The 23,048-nt window shown below is 39.4% G+C and overlaps 1 protein-coding gene across 1 annotated transcript; it reads right to left on the bottom strand.

The window, feature by feature from the left end:
• Positions 1–1,159: 1,159 nt before the first annotated feature.
• SNX18 (sorting nexin 18) lies at positions 1,160–23,046 on the bottom strand (the record flags this gene model as incomplete). The annotated part of the gene is made up of 2 exons (XM_010005392.1): positions 1,160–1,928; positions 22,446–23,046. Coding segments are annotated over 2 exons (855 nt in total), but the record flags the coding sequence as incomplete, so codon positions are not given.
• Positions 23,047–23,048: the final 2 nt, after the last annotated feature.

Below are 23,048 nucleotides of genomic sequence, written 5' to 3'. Positions count from 1 at the left end.
CTACAACTTTATTTTTCTGTATTTCAATTATTTGGTATGTACTAGAAGCACTGCAGAATGTAACTTGCACAAAATAGCAATCTCCAAGCATTTGGGGATGAATCTTAAAACCAAAACTATATTCTTACATTTATTCCTCTAAAACAGAAGTGTGGGCTAAGCTACAGAAACTCAGACAATTGAGCAAAAGAACTGCACATTTCTGCTGCGTAGGTAAGGAATGATTTGTACTTAATTGTTGCTTAACTTCCTTTTCCAGGCTTTCATTTGTTTAAGGTCTTTTTGATTAATTTAATTTAAAACAAAAAGGTAAATATGTTGCTTTCTTGGAAGGTTTAATTATTTTTTTAGGAGAAAAAAGATAGGATAAATAAAAACCTTTCATACTGACCTATAAGAAGGAAATTAATAGATAAGAAACACAGACTTCAGACTTAATTCAAAGGAAATAAGCCAGAAAACTCTTTAAAATATATTGTTTACATATATATAAATGCACCCTGCTTGTCAAAAATATTCATACAAAAATTAAGACAATTGTTAATTCTTGAGTGTTACAAACATAAAAAATGCCACCTGTTCTCCAAGTCAGTTCAGCCAAGTCTTATTTTAGATCATTTATATTAGTGAACATCCCTGAAAATTTGTAACTTAGTAAACTAATGAATCACAGTGGAGTTTCAACTCAGACAACTGGCAATGCAGATGCAAGTCTGACGTTAAACTGAATCAGGAACTGACCAAAGAGCACGTAACTTCAAACTTAAAAAATGTTCCAGCTATATAGCTTGGATTCATATCCCCTTGTTATACATATTTTTTATTAGGTTAGCTCTTCAAGTTTCCACGCACAGTAATGCTGTATGCTAAAAAAAAAACACCAGCCAACCAAACAAAAACACCAAAAAAACCCCTCACTGTATTATTCATTTTGGAAAGGGAATTAAGTGGTGTATTTTTCTATATGTGCTTAACAACTTAGTACATGTAGCAAGTAGTCTCCATCTTCAAGGAAAGTGTGAATACATTTCTCCTTTCTAAACTAACAGCTGTCATTAGACAGTACTTGCTGTGCAAATGTGATGGCAGCTGATTTTTTCCAGTCAATGTGAGGTTTCATAATCAGTTTCCATTATAGGCATCAACCCTTCTTCATTCATTCAATCATAAAAATGTGACTTACTAGAAAAGGAAAAATAGAGTCTAAAGGCACAGAATCACATAGCTGCTCTAGTAGGAGTCTGTAAACAGAGAATCGTTTGAATTTAGGAAATCCAAAACTAGGAAAGTGAAAAGGCATCTGAAGCAGGCTTTTATCTAGCCAGCTTCCTTAAAGACCCAAAGGGTTTTGAGGTCTACAAAGTATGCACTAAAATACCGCATTTCAAAAAGCAATAAGGCAAATAGTATACTCATTATTTCAAAAAAGTTACAATGGTAGTGTAGGCATATACAGTATAACTTAGCTACAATGCGTGGTAATGTTTCTACTACATAGCCCTATAACTGTTTCCTTTCTACATAACTGGAGATTAAACCAGGGTTCCGGGTGAACAAAAAACATCCTTGTACCACCGTCAACCACTGGCAACAGTTCTTCAGCAGCAGCAGCGTTTGCTCTGCCACCTGGGTCACATTCACGCTGAGGGAAGTCCACAAAGCAAAGTTCAGAGATTAAACACTGTCATACTTGTGAAGAGCTTCTTCTAGCTTTTGTGTCACTTTTTGAAAAAAGAGTATTTGCTGCTGCAAGAAATGCTGCATCTGTGATTTAAAGTCCCTCACACGAATTTTGTGGAAATGATTAATTTCTGCTAGGGTTGCAAAAGAAATAATGTTACAGCGTTCTTGAATGCCCTCGGCTTTTTGGAGCTCCATCTTCCCCTCTTCCACATGCCGCTTACTCTCCTTTACTTTGGTAAGGGCACCTGTGTAAAGAACAAAACAAAATAGTTTAGCTGTGAGGACAATGTAGACTCACTACTGCACTTCAACAAGTGATTTAATAACAACAAGGGTTTGTATAGGGCTTAATCTAAATGCATTTATAAGTGTGCATATATATACATATATATATGAATGAAAAGGAACAAAATAAAGCTTTTTAATTTAAAAATCACAGAAGACTGAATATTTTTTTTAAAACCCACATTTTTTTTAAGGTTAAAACTCCAATTTTTGCAATAGTTAGCAAAACATAAAAAAAAAGTTTCACAATCTTAAAAATCCAGTGCTGCTCTTCAGAGAACAACTGATAAATACGCCAGTAAGTGGGAAAAAATCATAAGTACAATAAACCTAGTCAGATCTATTTATGCCTACATAAACACCAGAAAATTAACTTTGTTAAGAGAGTGTACTTTGAGAAACAACACTTTTCCCAATCTTTGTGCATGTCAAAAGCACATCAGAATATACAAGATCTTGGCAATATGGCATTCCCCTTCTACACTACAGATACCTCAAAACTAATTATTGGGTACTACAGAATCTAAAAGTTTATTTGCAAAGTTGCAGAAATCCAGGTGGGCTTAACAAAGTCTTGTAACAGCTAGAAGAAAAACAGAGCAAAAGTACTGATAGTTGTCCTTCTCCAAATAACTGATTAAAGCACATGCATCTTACAAAAAGCAAGTTAACCAAAACCAGACCTAACCAAAGAAGACTCATAATTCTAGAGTACCAAGATACATCTTAAGACATTCATTTTGGACTCAATTTTCAACAGAGCAACTTCTTTGCCTTAAATACCACATACGTATTTTATTCATATAACTAAATCAATCTCTACCTGTATTTTCCAGGGATGCATGCTCCACTCTGTCTGCTAGGGCAGCAGGTTTGTTCTCTTGCTAGCCTGAATCCACACATGTAGTAAACACCATTAAACAAGAAAAATGCAGTTCATCATCATGAATGCTGTCTTCTGTCCTTTCTGTGCCTGTTTAACGTGCTATTTCAAGTGTGCCTTCCCCAGCACCCTGATACACCTCTGCAATTCAGATCTGGAGCATGACATTGCACATGGATGTGTCTGCATTTGCTGCATGCACAGCAGGGTAGGAGGCAGCTAGGGAGCCCGGTTGCTGCTCCCTGCATTTCCATCAGGTGCTGCTCACCTTCCCCCATCTGCTGAGACTCATCCCCTGACCATCTCCAGCCCTCAACAAGCAGTCAAGATAGAACTGAGGGTCAGCGTACATCCTTACTAAAAGCAGGTCGAAATATCAGATCATTTAGCAGATTGGGAAAAAATATTATTGCATTTTAAAATTAAAAGTTGGGATGTGTTTTACATTATAATTAACATTTGGAATTCCTAAAATCAAAGAATTATGTGTAACTTTTCTTCATTCAACTTCTAACAACTACTTCTTAACAATTTCAGTGGGTGTTTTTAATTGCAAACGCCTGGAAAATACTTCCTCTGTTACCAGTACCTCTCTACTTTAAAATTTGTATTTTTCTGCTTAATTTGCATTTAGGCTGTCCTGTATCTGGCATCTCCTGTCTGCAGGTCCTGGTATGAGCTCTCAGACACGAGCATGAGAAATTCCCCTCTGGTGTGACACACCTGCAGAAAGACTGTACGAAAGATTTTCCTGTTCTTTTTTTAAACTGTGGCAGGGAGGTTATTAACAAAGTAAGTGTACACAGCAGGTCGAAATATCAGATCATTTAGCAGATTGGGAAAAAATATTATTGCATTTTAAAATTAAAAGTTGGGATGTGTTTTACATTATAATTAACATTTGGAATTCCTAAAATCAAAGAATTATGTGTAACTTTTCTTCATTCAACTTCTAACAACTACTTCTTAACAATTTCAGTGGGTGTTTTTAATTGCAAACGCCTGGAAAATACTTCCTCTGTTACCAGTACCTCTCTACTTTAAAATTTGTATTTTTCTGCTTAATTTGCATTTAGGCTGTCCTGTATCTGGCATCTCCTGTCTGCAGGTCCTGGTATGAGCTCTCAGACACGAGCATGAGAAATTCCCCTCTGGTGTGACACACCTGCAGAAAGACTGTACGAAAGATTTTCCTGTTCTTTTTTTAAACTGTGGCAGGGAGGTTATTAACAAAGTAAGTGTACACAGCAGGCTGCAAGGCTGAGGATGCTGTTATTCAAGGGCAGAAGCCATGTTCTGAACCTGATGCTCCAAACAGCTGCATGGAGGCCAAGGGCAGTGATTCTTCCTGCGGGCTTTGAGGTGGTACCCTGGATCCACACCTTCTTGGTCCCATGGCTGGCCGGTGGCTAAGAGTTTGGCACTGGCTGCTACAGCTGTTTGAGCTCATCATCTCCAGCCTGGCCCAAAAAAATACCACCAAAAAACCTTTTCCACATGCAATGATGTCAGCAGTAGGACTGTGCCAGACAATTTGTATTTTCTCCTCTCAGGAGTGAAGAATCTGCAAGGTAGGGCACGATCTGAAAAATATTTAATCCCCTCTTCTGCAAAAAGGACACTTCTTCCAACAAACAAAACCTAGCTTAGCAGAATTTTTCTCTGTGTTTTGTGGGCATGGCAGGAATCCATGCACAGCTGTGAAAAACAGAAATCTGGGACTTGTTGGAAGCCAGATGGAGCTGGTTAAATAAACATGACAACTCTTTAGTTGGCAATGTGGGAAACAGCTTTAGATGTTAGTTCTAGAATGACCAGAAAAATACTGACATTTACAGTATCAGCAACTGAAGGCATAACTAAGTTCTGGAGCATGCTTAATCTTAAAATTATTTTACACCAATAAAACCATAAATCACCAAATACTAAACTGCTCCAGACTAGACATGTTATGCATTATATGTTTACACCATTACAAAAAAAAAAAAAAAAAAAAGAAAAAAAAAAGAAAAAAAAAGAGAAATATTTATAATTAGGGAAAGGAATCAGAAGGGGAAACTTTCAACCATTGATACTGCTCTCTGCATGCATATGGATTCATACTAGTCTGATAGTGGAATTTTCTTTAAAACCTAAGCAGAGTACAACCAGAGCTCAGCAATGTATGACAAGAACTTACAAGAAGTTAAACACAGGCTTAAGTACAAACTTGCTTGTTTTTTTTAAGTGTTTCTAAATGAAATTTTTAGCTATTAGTGAAACCACCTTAAAATAACTTCCTAGAGGGAAAAATTCAGCTCATTTTAGGACAATCAAAGAACCTTCTGTGAGCACATAGAAGCAAAACCCAAGTATTTTATTTTAAGAAGCAGTAATTTTTTGTAAAATAAAATTTTTAAGTTGTTCAGCATCTACTGAATCTTGCAAGACTCAGTTTAGTAAATCTTAAAAAATAATAATAATAAAGTGTTGTTAGTTTGTATGTCAACAATAACATAACACATTTCACCCCAAGTTTTCTCTAACCACTTCTCTATAGCTTACAGCTACTTTAATCTATATGAGCAAAGCTCTGTGCCAGAGCAGACAATCACCGATACCCAGGTGCAATGATCTATGCAGGTTTATCATGGTGAAAGGAGCAACAAGGACAGAGCAAAGGAACTGGGGAGCAGCGCAGCCCTTTGTGTGCATTCTCTCTTGGAAACAACGGCCTTGCTAAGAGAAGCCCAAGTAGGGGACAAATCCCGTGCTTACCTCTACTGCTTCCCAGTCCTCAACTCCTAACCTGTCTCGCCCCAGGCCACACACTATGAACACTCAAATCTCCATCATCATTAACCTATGTCACCCTCAGCATCTAATCGAGCACCTCCCAGCTCTCACTGACACCTTCGCAGGCTGTTGAGGCTGAGTAAGCCCCCTCTCGCCTAAGTATACTGGCAAAAACACCTCCTGGTGTCTGAATGTGAGATGTGAACATCTAGTATTGGCCTGGACAATCCAAAAAAGCAATATGTATTTAAAAAACAAAAGCAGAACTATGGCAGCCCTGGAAAAGGCTAACAAACATTTTAGGGAAAAGAAACTGGAGGAGTCACTTTCTAATGCATTTTCACTCCAGGAAACCTCCTACTGAATACATGTCTGGGATAAATATCCACCAGTGTACTGTTCTTAGAGGAATGGAATACATAAAAATACATTATTGGGGTTTTTTTGTCCAGCTCTATGGATTCTGTAAAGTCTTGCCCATACATTTAAAACTTCTGGTCCAATGAAAAAACCTTCTTTCAGGAGATCATGTTACAGTGATCATGACTAGCTTTCAAACAGCAAAGACAGCTGGGGTCAAAGATGCTGCAAAAAAAGCTGTGCTACATCTATTTCTGTTATTAAAGGTGGGGAAAGGCAGATATGGATGCTGGTTTTCATTGCCCAGAACCTAGTGGTGCTCAGGGAATGCTCCTAAGGACTTAAAAGAAACTTGCAGGTTTCAGTACTCATTTTGAAGTAAGAGATTAGACAACACAAATTATAAACACATTTAACAACAAACAATTATAATAAAGTTCTAACAGCCAAGATGACATGGGCAATCTAAAATCCTGCTAGAAAGAAATCCTTCCAAGCTGTAAAACACATAAAATAAACAGCAGCTTAAATGAGTGCTGAGGAGCTATCAGGAAAAAATGATGCATACTGAGTCAGTAAGCCTCCCAATTGCACTGTAAGATCAGTCTACCGGCAGCCAGCCAGCCCTATGTTGGTTCTTTATGCTTAGCATACATGACACAAGTCCAAGTTGCAGCTTACAACACAACTGAAGGCAAAAGATTCGGGCCTCAGCTCAACTGAAGACTGCAGTCGAGATTGCTCTTCACTCAACTCCTCTGTCTCACTGGAAGCCAGGTCTGCCCCATGCCTGCCAGCACAGGAGATCACAAGCCAAAGAAAAGCAGTGACTACTAAGGATGTACCACCTTCCCACTGCCCCACACCTCCACCTCTCCTCAAAGTACCTGAAGTTCAGCTTTTGAGTGCTGCATACAGCAGTCAGGAGTGAGACGTCAGCTGTGCCTGAAGCTCCTAAAGCAAATAATGACAAGTCTAGAGAAAGGGAATTCTCTGGGGCAGGAGCTCTTTTTGCCCTCTATTTGCACAGCACAGTGAACATCTGTTTCACCATTCTTAAACAACACAAGCAGTAATTACTGATACTGTTCATAATGGTATCACTATTTCTGAAAAATCATTCCTGTAGCAGCAATGATTTAACTGCATACAGTAATACTGATATGGGATGAAACACAAAGCAGCATTAGCTCAACACTGCTAGAATACAGCACCTGAAGAACTGGTAAGTACCTGTGGAAGACCTCCTCAGGGAGGTCTGGAATTCACAGTGACTCTCAGTAATAAGTACCATCTACAAAGTCACACATATATCAATGCCCTCAGTATATCACTCCAAAATATTGAACATAAATACTCACCCAGCCTGTAGGAGCCAACAGGTTTATTTTTTAGAACCTGTAACTGTAATGCCTTTATCACTACAGGTTATTAAAGTATTTCTTTCATTCAGTGACAAATCACACAGAGCAAAGAGCAAAGAGCAAATTACAAAACAAAGTGATTGCTTTCACTAGAAGTGAGATAGAAGTTTACATGTATGTCAGTTTTTATTAGTACAACACTCAGCAAATACCCATGTTCTCATTACTCTGTTTCATACCTTGAGTTAAAGAATTATTGCAACACAACTGCAAAGGGATTTAAAGAAGACATGAGAGACAGAAAAGTTAGTTTTATGGTTCCCCTTGGGATCTTAAAAAGAACAGTATTTTCTGAAACACACTGTTAATGGAGCTGGGGGATGGAGGGAGGGTGAAGCAGTGAGATGGGTGCCAACTCAGCAGTATGTGCTGCTCCTCACATGATGGTTCTTTGTCTTTCCCCACTGGCTGCAGCACTGCCAGGAGGGAGGTGAGCACTGGCAGGGACACCGCTGGGGCCACTGGCCATGCCACAGGGCAGAAGCAGTAACTGTTCTAAGGGATGGAAGCAGGCACCCAGCCAACAGCTCCTGCAGCCACAAACCTAAATCTACTCTTAATTGCAGACCTTATTCATAAATAATACTGAAAAGAACAACAGCTATAAAAATGGAAGAATGGAAAAAAATGGAGGCAAGTGATAGCTCTGGCCTTGACACCAGTGGTAACTGTGACAAAACCAAAGAGTGCCACGTCTTGCCCACTGCCCTTGAGAAGTCCCCTGGCCGCCAGGCTTTGGTGCAACAGCAAGAACTTGTGTGGAAGTCTGAAGGATTCTCTGAGAGATGGTTTCCTCACAGGGAAGGACAGCTAGGATCAGTAACACTGTGATCTTCAAAGAAACTCTGAAATCCACCAACTGTACCTCAGAAACAATAAAATAAAATTATCTGTGCAATATTTTTTTGATTTTTTAAAATTTTCTACTATCAGCAATCTACAAAATAAAATTTGATGTATTACTTACTAGAAAGTAAACCAGCTTATATTTCCAAGCCATGTAGCAGCCCACAATAGAAAGAAGTCTAACAGTAGGCATGATGTGTCCTTCAAAGCAGGCTACTGAAGGGAGCGCTCTGGACTAGAGTAATAACTCCCTTGGCTTTACTTATATGGTAAGACACCTTTCTAATATGAGACATCATCTCTAAAAGGAAAGGGGAAATACATTTATTATGCTGCTTTCATCAAATAATGCAAAACCAGAAAATATAACAAGAACTGAGTTTTCTTTTTCCTTACCTAATGGTGAGGTTATTTAACTACAGTCTTTTGCTTAAGGTTTTCAAAAGGCAAACCTTGAGTAGCCCATGTGTATGCAGCACATTTTTCCTATACTCTCCTTCTGAAAGAAATGACTGTGGAGGAAACAAATTGATCTCTAATGCAGCAGAGTGCTGCCAGAACAAGCCTGTCTACTTGGCTGTCCCACTTACATGAGATCTAGTAGACATGTTGTTATGAGATGACTCAAATGACTAATCCAATAAAAAACTGCATTTGGCCTGGAGGGAACCAAGCCAGTGGCTTAGTTTTATCAGTGGCTTAGCTATGTGATCCAGCTCAACCTAGGGCTGCACAATCGTAAACTTCAACACAAGGGAAGTTGCAGAAGCACCACAGCAGATTACACATAACATGAAATGCTATTCCGGAAAAAGGCCCCGAACTTCCCTCTCTCAATTCAATGTGAAGTGACAAAATTGTGTGCAGCAGAGCAGAGATTTTACTACATTGGCAGATTATTTGGTGAAGAATGCGCTGAGCACAGACTAACAAAATAAGCCTATGTTCAGACTCTGTAAATTCTTAATGTTTTCTGGCCAATATTTGAATGGAAAGCAGCATAATGGGAACTTGCCTAAAATAAAAAGCAGAAGACTTCTCCAGCAGGGACTGAACTGTATAGAAGACATGTCACAGGGAAAAAGTAGCATGCAGTAATTAATATAGGAATGACTGGCTACTTTAAAATCTGGTTTTATACTCTAAAACAGAAAATATAAAAGTGATTTCCAACATCAAAGGCAAAATGATGATATTCTATCTGAAAGTGCCAACACAACAGAGTTTTCAAAACCAGTATTTCTAATTCAAAGATAATATTCTTCTCCTTAAGGGTGAAAACTACTGTAACAATGCTCTATTTTTTCAATATCAAATTGCAATTAATTTAGTATTACAAGGCAGGTTTTTTTATGGATATGTGAAAATTGCTATAATGCTAGGTTTATTTTTTATTATTACACTGCTCATTGCTTAAAAAACTACAGAATGAAATAAAACTATCCTATAAATCTAGGCTCATGAAACACAGTACTCTGATAACATCTAGGTTAACACTGACTGACCACAGGATTATAACATGAAACAGAATTATTTGTTTTTCCAGTTACCCTGTTTCAAAGCTCATCAAAAGCTGTCACCCGCAGATGCATTCTTCAGTTCAAAACAAAATCTCCTTCTAACCTACACAATTCAGAGATCATGCAGAAATACAACAGTCTTTGCTAGAGATTTCAGAAACTTGATATCTGGTGGTTTTAACATATATATTGATTAAATTAGTATACAACCAATTAATGACAGTGTTAAAATGCACAGCATCAAATGTCATTCAATTTAGAAGAACTACAAGGGTTAATGGATACTACAGATGTCTGACTAACTTGTTCTTTAATTTTAAAAAATGCCATACTAAAGACCTGATTAGACTAATTCTGCATAAACCTGCCACTTGTTGTACATACATATAGGAAGAGCCTACATGGCCAAATTATTTATTAAGATCTACAAGAACTGCAATCACACCTGTGCATGTGCAGAGTCTCCAAAATGCTCATGCTACTGAAAAATATTTAAATTATCACATTGGCAATGTGCATTTAAGTTCCAGAGTCCACCAGAGGAATCTACAAGCTGTGATACGCAGCACCTCCAGCACAAAGTTTTGCTGGGCCACGGTACACCACACTGCTATGCAAGCAACAAGCCATAGTTTGAAACAGTTTATAATAGGAGGCAAGAACAAGAAGTCAAAATAAAGGAAAGTATGAATGTATTGCATCTACTGCCTCCCCCCCCCCATAACCTCATTAACAAAGCAAAAAAAAAAAATGGATGGAAGTTTTCTATTAAAATTTTGAATGCAGTGTCTTCAAGACTAACATATCTTTAGCTGTATTGTACAGCATTTTAAGAAAACTAACGCATGTTTCTGTGTTCATGAGTAGGTTCTGAGTTTACAGGTAACTATGGTGGTATCTGAAAGGAAGCCTGTCAGGAATAATTTTGTCTTAAAATCTAGCTAAACTGTATATATTTCTGTTCGTTATCACAAATGGAGCATTCTGCACTGCAACCTGAGATGCAAATACTAGGTAATGGTGATTTGCTCAATTCTGTGGTAGTCTGTACTTTCAAGCACTCACATGCACCATTTAATGAGTTTTTCATTTGTATGGCTTCATCTGACACTGCAGACTGGGGAAGAAAAAGGAATGAAATATAAACTAGGGTAATCACTAGAAATACGGCGTATTTGCCTGTTAGAAAGCCAGTTGCATTTTTTGGGGTGGACATATTTGAAAATTTAAGCGATCGCAATTTGCGTAAGTACCAAGCTAAAATCTTTCAGTAATGTTAAGTATTTCTTACCGGCTTAGATCTAAACAAGACATCAAACAGATTTTTAAGATAAATCTCAGTTTCTCCAGAATTTACGTTGGTCTGTTACAGGTCAGCCATCACAGGTTCTGAACACCAGTTTCTCTCAATTAGGATGCTACGAACAGGGTCTTCTCTGCTAGAATGATGCTGCAGACTATTTAACAGCTTTTGTAAGTGCGCTGTTCATAATGCTGACTTCCAGACAACAACCTAAAGCAGAAATGATGCTGTGCATGTGTGATATAATTTTAGTTTCAGTAAAATTGGTTAACAGAACATGAACAGATATGTCTCCTCTGGATCTACAGAAGACAAACAAGTCAAGGCCAACATGGATGTAAGCATCATTATGACCTGCATAGCTAAAGAGGGAACTGCTGGGCAAACTCACGCGGAAGAAGAGAGTCTACAGATCATGGAAGGAGGGGCTGGCCACTTGGGAGGAATATGACTGATGTCAGAGGACATAGGGAGGCGAATAGGAAATCTAAGGCCTCCTTTTAATTAAACCTTGCAAGAGAGGCCAAGGGCAACAGAAAGGGCTTCTTCAAACACATTGCAGATAAAATTAACACTAGAGGCAACACAGGCCCACTGCTGAATGAGGTGGGTGCCCTGGTGACAGAGGATATAAAGAAGGCAGAGGTGCTGAATGCCTTCTTTGCCTCTGTCTTTACTGCTGCAGACTGGTCACCAGGGCTCCTTAGGCCCCAGAGGAAGTCAGGATACAGAAAGGTTTGCCTTGTTTGATAAGGATTGGGTTAGGGATCAGCTAAGCAATCTGGACATCATTAAATCCATGGGTCCTGACGGGAAGCACTGACGAGCTGGCGGAAATCATTGCTAATCCATAATCTTTGGTAAGCCGTGGGGAACAGAAGAGGTACCTGAAGACTGGAGGATAGCAAATGTCACTCCAGTCTTCAAAATAGGCAGGAAGGAGGACCCGGGTAACTACAGACCCATCAGACCCACCTCCATCCCTGGAAAGGATGATGAAACAATTTATCCTCTGCGTTGTCTCTAGACATATCAAGGATAAGAGGGTCATTTGGAGAAGTCAGTATGGTTTTACCAAGCAGTCAGTTTAACCAATCCAACAGCCTTTTATGAAGACATATATGAGGACATAACCAAGTGCACAGATGATGATAGAGCCGAGGAGGTGGTTTATCTTGATTTCAGTTATGCATTTGACACCGCCCCCCACAGCATTCTTGTAGATAAACTGAGGAAGTGTGGTCTGGATGATTGGGTAGTGAGGTGGATTGTGAACTGGTTAAAGGAAAGAAGTCAGAGAGTTCTGGTCAACGCGACAGAATCTGGTTGGGGGCCTGTATCTGGTAGAGACCCTCAGGGTCTCTGACTCTCTGACCCTCAGGGGTCAGTACTGGGACTGGTACTATTCAACATACTCATCAATGACCTGGATGAGGGAACAGGGTGCACTGCCAGCAAGTTTGCTGATGACAGTAAACTGGGAGGAGTGGCTGACACACCAGAGGGTTGTGCTGCCATTCAGTGAGACCTGGACAGGCTGGAGAGTTGGGTGGAGAAAAATTTAATTAAATACAAGGGCAAGTGTAGAGTCTTGCATCTGGGAAAGAACAATCCCATGTACCAGGATAGGTTGGGGACTGACCTGTTGGAGAGCAGCATAGGGGAAAGGGACCAGTGGCATCCTGGGCATGCTTAGTAGATCAAGTGAGGTCCTCCTCCCCCTCTACTGTGCCCTGGTGAGGCAGCATCTAGCTGTAACTGAGGGGTGACCTCATTACTGTTTATAAATATGCAAAGGCCAAGTGTCAGGAGGATAGAGCCAGGCTCTTCTCAGTGATGTCCAATAATAGGAAAAGGGGCAACAGGAGCAAGTTGAAGCATAGGAGATTCCATGTAAACATAAGGAAAAATTTTTTCACTGTGAGGGTGACAGAGCACTGCGACAGGCAGTGACAAAGAGGTTGTAGAATCTCCTTCTGTGGAGACATTCAAAACCCACCTGGACACATTCCTCTGTGATGTACTCTAGGTGATCCTGCTCTGGCATGGAGGTTGGACTAAATCTTTTGAGGTCCCTTCCAACCCCTAAGATTCAGCAATTCTGTGATATCAAATGGTAAGTTCTTCAAAATTTTCTTAAGATTCATCTGATGTAGGTGAACATGAAAACACATGAAATGCTGTGTATTGATATCCATATACCACTAACTGCAGAATCAAGTATAAATGCAGGTTCAACCAGCTTATACAACCCCTCTTCATTAGGGTGCTATGAAAGAACTGCTTTGGTATGTTACTTGTGAAGGCTGAAGGGAAGCAAAGAGCACAATTTATGGTGTCTGACTGTCCATCATAATATGCTTAGCTCTTCTACTGTCCTAAGATGAACAAATACGACATGCATAGACAGTTAAACATAAATTCATATGAAAAATGTTGAGACCCAAATGAAAACGTAGGTGCTGCTCCATGTTTTCCCTAGTACACTTTAAATGCTCGCTCTTAGAAATGTGAATGCTCCAATATCTCCCTAAGGACAAAAAGAAGTAGACTGCTTGTTGCACAAAAAATATGCAAGGTAAGTCATCATTAATGTAATAAATTAAAATAGACAATACAAAAGCAGAACAAGTGAAAACTATAATAATATAGTGTTATATTTGTAGTATATATAATTAATACTATAGAGTATATATTCCATTGTTATTTAATGTAAAATTGCAAATATATAACTTTATTAAATCAATATATTCATGAAGTCCATATTATAATATGTCTTTATAAAGGCAGAAGAGGGTTGTTCACCTTTTTAGAAGGAAGGGGTCTGCCCCTTTGAATATGAGCTTACATAAAACTGCAAGCATCTTGAAAATGTAGTGCTATGTCCCAGTTCTGCTGGGACAAAATTATAAAATCGTTTTTCTGCACACAGAAACCGTAGTTTTGAGAGGCTGCAGAGTACAATTCTGTGAGAACAAAAGTGATGAGATATGTATGCAGGTTTCTACAGCAACCAAGGTGGAGGGTAGTTTTGAGCCATGCAGGTGCAGTGGGCTAGGAGGGGTGCAGCCCAGGCAGCTGACCTGAAGTGGCCAACCCAAGTGCTCCACACCAGAAATATTGCCCTCACTACATATCAGGACATTTGCAGGAATGTTTTTTTCCTGTGCCATGGCTGCCTTCCCAAGAGGGTTCTGTCTGTCTCGTCTGTCATCCCACGCCTGAGGCCTCTCCTCTGCCTTCTGGCTGAAGCTGCTGTGATGGCAGCCTTGGCTTCAGCCTGCACAGCTGGAAGTGCACAGCTCTCCACTGCTGTCTGGAGTTGAGTATAAATTTGTGTATTGTATTAGTACTGGGGTTAGTATTATAAAATCATAGAATATGCTGGGTTGGAAGAAACCCATCAGGACCATTAAGGTCAACTCCTGTCGCTGGAGAGGGCACCCCAAGTATCACAACTTGTGCCTCAGAGTACACCCATAGGTCTCTTTTATTTTTCCTGATTCCCCTTCTCATGTGAGGTCGGGTGACAGAACAAATGCCTAAACAGGAATATGTAATTATAACTTTATTTGATAGAACAGTTCTTTCTTCAGTATACTGATAGTTAGCCAGCACAGCTATTCATGCCTATAAAGATTCAAAATGGTAAGTCTGAAAAAAAAAAAGAATAGGTCTGGAGTTGAGTATAAATTTGTGTATTGTATTAGTACTGGGGTTAGTATTATAAAATCATAGAATATGCTGGGTTGGAAGAAACCCATCAGGACCATTAAGGTCAACTCCTGTCGCTGGAGAGGGCACCCCAAGTATCACAACTTGTGCCTCAGAGTACACCCATAGGTCTCTTTTATTTTTCCTGATTCCCCTTCTCATGTGAGGTCGGGTGACAGAACAAATGCCTAAACAGGAATATGTAATTATAACTTTATTTGATAGAACAGTTCTTTCTTCAGTATACTGATAGTTAGCCAGCACAGCTATTCATGCCTATAAAGATTCAAAATGGTAAGTCTGAAAAAAAAAAAGAATAGCAGGCGGCTGTTTACCATGGGACAAAAAAGCAATGTAAACTCCCGATCACGGCATGAATCTGCTTCTCATATTCTTCTGAAATAACTGCACATAGGTATAAAAAGGATAGTTCAGTTATTTGCGATGATACAAGCTCTCCACCCATGATGTGTACCTATCTAAACAAAACCTGAAACCATCACTGATTCCTGCTCTGCTACAGTAACAACCTAAAAGCACTGACAAGAACTGAACAGATTGTTTAAATGTATAGGTAGATTGTTAAACAGATTGTTCAAATGTATATGTAAATATATATATATATATCCTAGGTTGCATAGAGAAGAGTGTAGGCAGTAGGTCAAAGGAGGTCATTCTCCCCCTCTACTCTGCCCTGGTGAGGCCACACCTGGAATACTGTGTCCAGTTCTGGCCTCCACAGTTCAAGAGAGACAGGGAACTACTGGATAGAGTCCAGAGGAGGGTAACAAAGATGATGGAGGAACTGGAGCATCTCTCTTAGGAGGAAAGGCTGAGAGAACTGGGACGCTTTAGCCTGAAGATCAGCAGGCTAAGAGGAGACCTTATTAATGAATACAAGTATGTAAAGGGTGGGTGCAAGGAAGACAAGAGACAGGCTCTTCTCAGTAGTTCTCAGTGTCAGAAAAAGAGGCAATGGGCACAAGCTGGAACACAGGAAGTTCTATTTAAATATGAGGAAAAACAACTTTACAGTGAGGGTGATGGAGCACAGGAACAGGCTGCCCAGTGAGGCTGCGGAGTCTCCATCTCTGCCGATACTCAAAACCTGCCTGGATACAGTCCTGTGTAAAGTGCTCTAGGTGATCCTACTTCAGTGGGAGAGCTGGACTAGATGATCTCTAGAGGTCCCCGTTCCAACTCTAGCAATTCTGTGATTCTGTGATATATTCTGTCATGATTTAATGAGATTCCACTCAAAAATTTAAACCATACTTTTCACTAGGTCAGTTAGTTTGTTTTTGGTTGGTTTTTTTTTGTTTTTGTTTTTTTAAATTTTATTTAAATCCTCCTGGCCTTCATAAAACATATAAGCAAGATTGTGCAGAAAGTATTCTTCATTTTTTCGTTCTAGTTTTGCAAGAGTCATGTTTTGCAGACTAAGTGAAATATGACTTCATTTTTTAAAATTAATTTTTCAAATTCTGTGCTATTTGAACAAATAATTTAAAAGTAAGGTACCAGGTAGATGAGTTTATGCAGTCTGTACACATTAACCTGGCATTTTAACTGTTCAAACAAAGTCTAACAATGAAGTAATGGAAAGACGCTGAAAGGCTGAAGAATGTCCTTGTTTCACAGGTGACTGGCAACACAGAAAGGTCAGCCAGCTTGAGAATGTCCTTATAAATATTTGGAAGAGCTCTGATAGTTACCTTCCATCTTCATTCTACCAATCCTTGTCTTCCTGGCTTGGATGGAAGTCCTTTTAGCAAGACCTGATGTTCTCTGAGCTGCAAGAGAACCATCTCACCATCTAGATTCTTCATAAGCTGTGAGCTGAAAAGGTATTACATAGTCTTTGAAATAAAAGTACTCCTCTTTCTACAAAATAATTTTTAATTCTTCAATATCAACACTGTCCCACTGCTGTTTAGCTACGTACAGGGTCTTCCCAGTAGACAGGGTCTTACTACCTGTGGTGAGCAAGTACCTTTAAGACCACAAGAGTTGAAAATGCCCTGCCTGCAGTCACAGCTGCTGCAGGTGTGGGGTCTGATCAAAACCTCTCCAGCCTGTTAGGACTAAGTGGGAAATCTGAATAGACGCCCTGGTATGCAGTAATGCATGCAGTCTCTCTCACTGGAGGAACAGTTGCACTCTTCCTCTATTGCCAGCTGTTTTTGAAAAAAAGTCACAGGGGTTTTATTAGCTCTGAAACATTCCTCTGTCATCAAATGTCTGAGGTATCAGGCTAGCAGGTTTCAAAGGGTAACAAGAAAGAGAAAGATATCAGTACTGTATGAATCTTACTCCCTTAAAAAGCTTAAAGTAAGAAGTGATCATGAGGAGGAGAGAAAAAGAAAGAGCCCATGCTTAAAAAAGACCCAGGCATCTTTTAGGCAGACAGCACACAGAAGTCCTTTTTTTTCCCCCCTCCTCTGTTTCTCTAAGGCTTAAATTTAGCCTCATTTGTTTTTGTCCTAGGATTTTACCTACACTAGGGAAGCTATGATTTTATACAGTTTCTACTTATGAAGGTTCTTGCACATTTTAGCCATCTAAATGTCTCAGTTTTCTTCAGGTTGCCTTCAAATATTGGGAGACAATACTGGGTGATGCGACAAGCAGACAATACTGTATCATCACTGTTACAGCAATAGGAAGGCTGACAGGGCAAAAATGACAAGTCATCCTGGAGCAACCCATCCTTTCCCATGAAGCTCCTTAAACTGATGAGAAGTAGGTACCCATCTCTTCTTACTGTTGTAAGGGTCATCTGGCTAGGATTACATGCCTAGCTCTTAGCCACTAGCTACCTGGATTGAACTCCATGCCTTTGCATGTATGTATCTGAGAGACAGAGGAAAAAGAAAAAAGCTGGATAAAAGGAAAAAGAGGCATGGAAAAAACAAGTCTGGGGAATAAATGTAAGAGGTTAGAAAGCAAGAAAGACAGAAAGTACTGCTATCACACTGTGATTTAAAATCTTAGGTGTGAATTTTTACCATTCTGATTTATTTGTGAAAACATATACCTCTTCCTACTTCTGAAAAAAAATCCCCAAACAAACCAAGAAAAAAACAAAACAAAACAAAACAAAACCCATGGCTGAAAATGTTAGAGGGTTCCAGGTCTCACTTTTTTGGGAGTTTTTTGATGCTTGAAATTTTGATGCATTTCCAAATGTAATGGGTTTTTTTTTCCTAAAATTTTGTAAGAAACTTTAAAAGCATTCAGCACATTCTTTAAAGCCAATGTCTAGAATTAAGTTTGCTTCAGGTAAATAAGACCATTTGTTTTATTTTCATTTTCACAAGAGTGATCAAGAAGCAAAAAGGTATTTCAGCTTTTTTTCTTAAATCTTGGCATGGAGAGGAAACAGAATTGTTGTCTACATCTTATACGATAGACTACTTTGTCAAAACTGTTTTGCAAAAATCATAACCAAAAGTGTGCCTAGCATTGACATCATAATGTCAAGAGAAAGGAGAAATCTAGAAAGTAGAGATGAAACCAGAAGTTAGCATTTCTTCCACTTTTAGGAATCACAAAAGGCCAGCTACAGTAATTCCTCAAACAAAACTTGAAAGGAGGAAACCTGAAAACTTGTTAAATCCTCAACTCTCACTAAGCAAATATGAAAAGGTGGTCAGACATGCATGAGCTACAGTACTAGCACACATATCTACATACAATATCATTATAAAATTCTTACACATGCATAAATTTTCTGAACCTCAACTTGCATGGGCCTGCAGTGAGCATTTACGTTGAAAATTATTCAAGTCAGAAGATCTCATTAGTTGAATGAAGTTCTAGCAATTAATATTTAGGAATTATTGTGCCAAGAATGCCTAGGGAATTTCCACAAGTAGACCTTAAAAATACAGAAAAGCAGGCATTACCCAATACAAATTAAGACAGGAGGCTGGCTTTTCTTCTCAAAATTAAGGCAACCGAATCTAGTATTTCTTAAAAGATACATCAGTGCTGCAAAAGGAAATGACAAGAGTGCAGCTTAGGTTTTAAGCTTACTCAACTCTTCTACAAATGTTTTGCCAAAGGCGAAAGAAAACTGAGTTCAAGCACATCTAACATATTTGGAACTTCCACTCCATGTATGTATAGGAAAACTTTCATGCAAGCCCTTTATAAGAATTTACCTATGAGGAGTTGAGGGCTAGATTCATAAAAATATTTGGGTTCTTAGATGCTCAAGACACCGCTCTGCTACCACCTACCCCTCCAGGTGCCAGTTTTCCCATAATCACTTAGTCTTCTAAATAAAACCTATAAAATGATGAGACATTTGTAAGAGATGTATGCCTTGGCACTGATATGTCCTGTGCCAGCCTCAGTGGGACTCTGAAACCAAGCACTTCCAGATCTAAATGTGGCTTTTCTAGCTCTGCATGTTCTTCACTGTAGAGCTCAATCCAGTGAATCTTCAAAGTTGCACTGGAACACAAACAAAACTGGGTAAGGTCTCTCCAAAAGTACTGACAAGTTGATTCTCAACTGGCACAGGGGACAGGAAAGCTTAAATCCTTCCACTGTCTCTTCTGGAGCAGGAACTTTAAATCCTTCCTCCCCTCATAGAAAACTCCTTAAAAACTGGCTGCTCAAGATGAAGGAGGCAGAGTGAAAGGAATCTTTAAAAATCTCCTACTGAAGCAACTGCCATTTCATAAAATACCTAAAATATTAATAAGATAATTAACAGACTAAAACCCAGTCCACTGGTTCACATGTTTTACACAAGTGATCAAAACGTCAATCCCTGTCAGCACACTTCAGATAAACTATGATGTACTCAGCACAGCAGGCAGAAAGATCTGGATCCCTAAGCAATTAAATGCACAACAGTTAACACATTTTCCTTTTGATATGCAGACGAAGCCACAGCAGGGCTTACATGGCTTTGATTCATAATTCCAGGAGAAAAGACAAAAGCCATATGGAGCAAAATGTTGGTCTCTAACTTACTGTCCTTTTTTCTGCCGAAGTTGCAGAAATAATTGAAAAAACCCTGAGATGCAGACTTCTAAGTCCACACCACAGAACACACTTCCATTTTGCATGCACACTTCCATTTGCACTAAGAAGAAAACAAAGGAGAAGTACTCCTAACTTCAGAGTTAATCTTTTTAAAGGAATGGCCATGAGAGCAATGCTGCTGTTTCTGCCACTTCAAAGGACGCTCTGGGGTCATTTTACTGCACAAAGAAGTTGTACATTAGAAAACAAAACACTGGAAGAAAGCCATGCCAACTCTGTTTTTCAGATGATCTGTTATCACCAACAGATATTTGTTTAGTCTATAGAGACAATAATCAGTCTCAAAACTGGCAACTATCCCAGACAGCATATTTAAAAGAAAGCTAAGAACACCAAAACATTCATATTTAAGTTAAATTTGAGTTTGGAATTTAAGAATTAGACCTTGTTACAAGTAACTCTTAAGAGTAATAAAATAGCAATATATAGCATTTAAATAACATTTTCCTCTCAGTTTTCTTCCAGTTTGCTGGCTTTGTATGAGGAATAAACCCAACAAACATATAATCCAGTTCCAAGCCTGTTTCAACCATGAATGCAGACACTCACGAGACCTCCCAAGCCTATGCCATTTTCCAATGGCCAATATGTACCAGGGATGATAGTGTTGAAGGACATACACACTCAGAGGTGCTGGAGCATTAACACCTGCACTCAGACTGACTGTACATTTCTCCAGCCAGCTCCAGGGCAGTGCTCTGGCACAAAATCAGCATTATGTGTGTCATGCTCATGCTCTACTCTAGTGAAAGCTCATGTAGATGAACTTTCCCTAGTTTAGGAAGGTAAAAGAAGCATAAAGTCAAAGAGAAGTACAAAAGTAACAGGGCTGAGTGAAGCACATATCTTGTTATTCCCAATCCTCTCTTTAAAGTGTCATCTCCAAAATTACTGCAGTGAAGAACTCTATATAGCCTTCAAGGTTGAAGATACATTGTTTAAACAGTACATATAATCTGCTGGTCTTTATCAGCTACTGAAAAAGAGCTTTTTTTTTTTTTTTCTAGAAGCATACAAGTAATCCTATTATTATTTGACAACTCACTTCAAAACACTCTCCTCTCAAATATGAGACATCAACAAGGGCATCCTTCTCTCCAAATTCAGAATACTTGCAAGTGGCTATCAGAATACAATGCCACAGCAGCTAGGAGAACTACCTCTCAAAGGTTAGGTTGCACACTTCCCTTTTCTCTTTAAAATAATATTAAGATCATTTAAGTTTCCACCCACAATTTTCCAGATTAAATAGGAGAACAGAAATTTGACTTAGATGCATGCAATTTTTTTGAAAAGCTTACTTTCTTAAATAAAAATAAACTGTACTTTGTACCAACTCTGTTTCCTCAGATTTTGCCAGCAACAATGCACACCTCCTGGAAGCCACCCTTTTTGATCTATTGAAAAAACTCCTCAAACTCTTCATCACCAAACTCAAGGTGCTGTTCCAGATTAAAAACCCTGGAAATATCACATAAAGGCAAAAAAGACTGATTCACCTTGACTGACAATTCAAACTCTGTCTTTTGAGATGCCGAACACTTATTGACCTCCAAATTATTTCAATGAAGCTCATGCATATTCTCAGTTAACTGTTACACATCCATTTCTGCAGGACATATGCAATGTTTTCTTAGTCTCTTTTACAGCTCAAATTCCCACAACTCTTTGATCTTAAGAGTTGAAAACTACAGGTAAGGAATATAACAGCAAAAAGAATGAACGATGGGCTAGTCTTCTCACAATGGTGAAGAATACATGAATATCATTAATTTCACAGCAGGGAAGTGAACCTACACATACAGTGCTACAAACTTCTATTTATCTGAACAACTGACACTAGTTATATAGCAGATTATTCTTGCATTTTTGGAGTTTCTTTCTCTCTGATGGATCACAAAGTGCCATACAAACAGCAATCTGAACCTCCAAGCTTGTTTCAGCTAAAAGGATGCTGAAAGGAAAGCAGGCGAGCAACATCTTAAGTTAATAAGAACAAAGGATTAAAAAACTCCCACTACAAACACCGTGGCAGACCCATTATCTTTACAAAGGCATCAAGAGAGTTCAATGCATGGTTGAACTGAGAAATCCCAGCAGTTTAAATATCTCATTTGACTGACACTGCAAAATGCACACATCACCAAGCACACCTCAAATAAGGTGGAGAATTGGAGAAGTACCTGCATCTTCAGATTACCTCATATTTATTATCTATTAGATGAGAGACTTAAGACAACCAATGTACATCAAAAAGTAACAGATGTTTTCATGCCACTTTATCTCCACAGTTTGTAAACAAGCGCATTAATCTTTAATGTATCAGCAATATAGGCAGACATGGTTTCTTTGAGAGAGACATAGCCAAACACCATTAAAATTCCCAACTATGTCTAGACCTTTGGCACAGACCAAAAATTGTCACTGTTGCATTTTTTGTATTTTTAGCAACAGTTTACCTTACAGGGCAATTTTTAACCCAAGGCCAGCAAACCAGACACACGGCTGATTTTGCCCCTGGTCCCTACATCTGCATGCATACCACTGATGCATAAAACTTTATCTTTTCAGAAAACATGTAAAGGTGTTACCTTTCTGGACGTGGATGATGTCTGGAAAGTTGGCCAAATGGCCCTGATACAGCGCTAACAAATCCATCACAGGATCTAGGTCCTGCCGGGGCTGATCTGCAAAGAGGTCCCCAATGGCGTCGTAGGCATCTGCAGTGAAGGCTATGGCTTGGTTGAGGCCAGCTGAAAAGGCCTGCTGGTCTAGCTCAAACGCCTGACTGAGGCACTTAAAGGAGTGCCCCACCTTCTGGTATTCTTTCTTGAAGCCAGTGACTTGTTTACGGGCAAACTCATTGGCCGTGTGATTAAGCTGCAGAGCGCTCTCGTCCATCTTCTTCGTGAAGGCTTTGAAGCCATCCACCTGGCTTTCCACCTCCTGCAAGTCCAGGCTGGCCCCGGGGCCCGTGGGGACACTGATGGTCAGGAAGAAGTTGGCACCCACCATCTCATCCTTCTCAGCCTTGCGCTTGCCTTGCTTCCAGGCCTTCTCATCCGTGCTGGGACAGGTGAGGAAGTGCTGGAAGGCATCGCACTGAGCCAGCACCGGGTGGCTGCACATGTGGTCCATCCACCAGGCGAGGCCTTTGCGGCGTTTGGAGATGAAGTCCTCCTCGAAGCGGCCAG

This window comes from Chaetura pelagica, unplaced genomic scaffold (assembly GCF_000747805.2).
Source record: "Chaetura pelagica isolate M959 unplaced genomic scaffold, ChaPel_1.0 scaffold37, whole genome shotgun sequence".
Lineage (NCBI taxonomy): Eukaryota > Metazoa > Chordata > Aves > Apodiformes > Apodidae > Chaetura > Chaetura pelagica.
The sequence above is the reverse complement of the archived record's forward strand: the minus strand, read 5'-3'. Positions and strand labels throughout refer to the sequence as shown.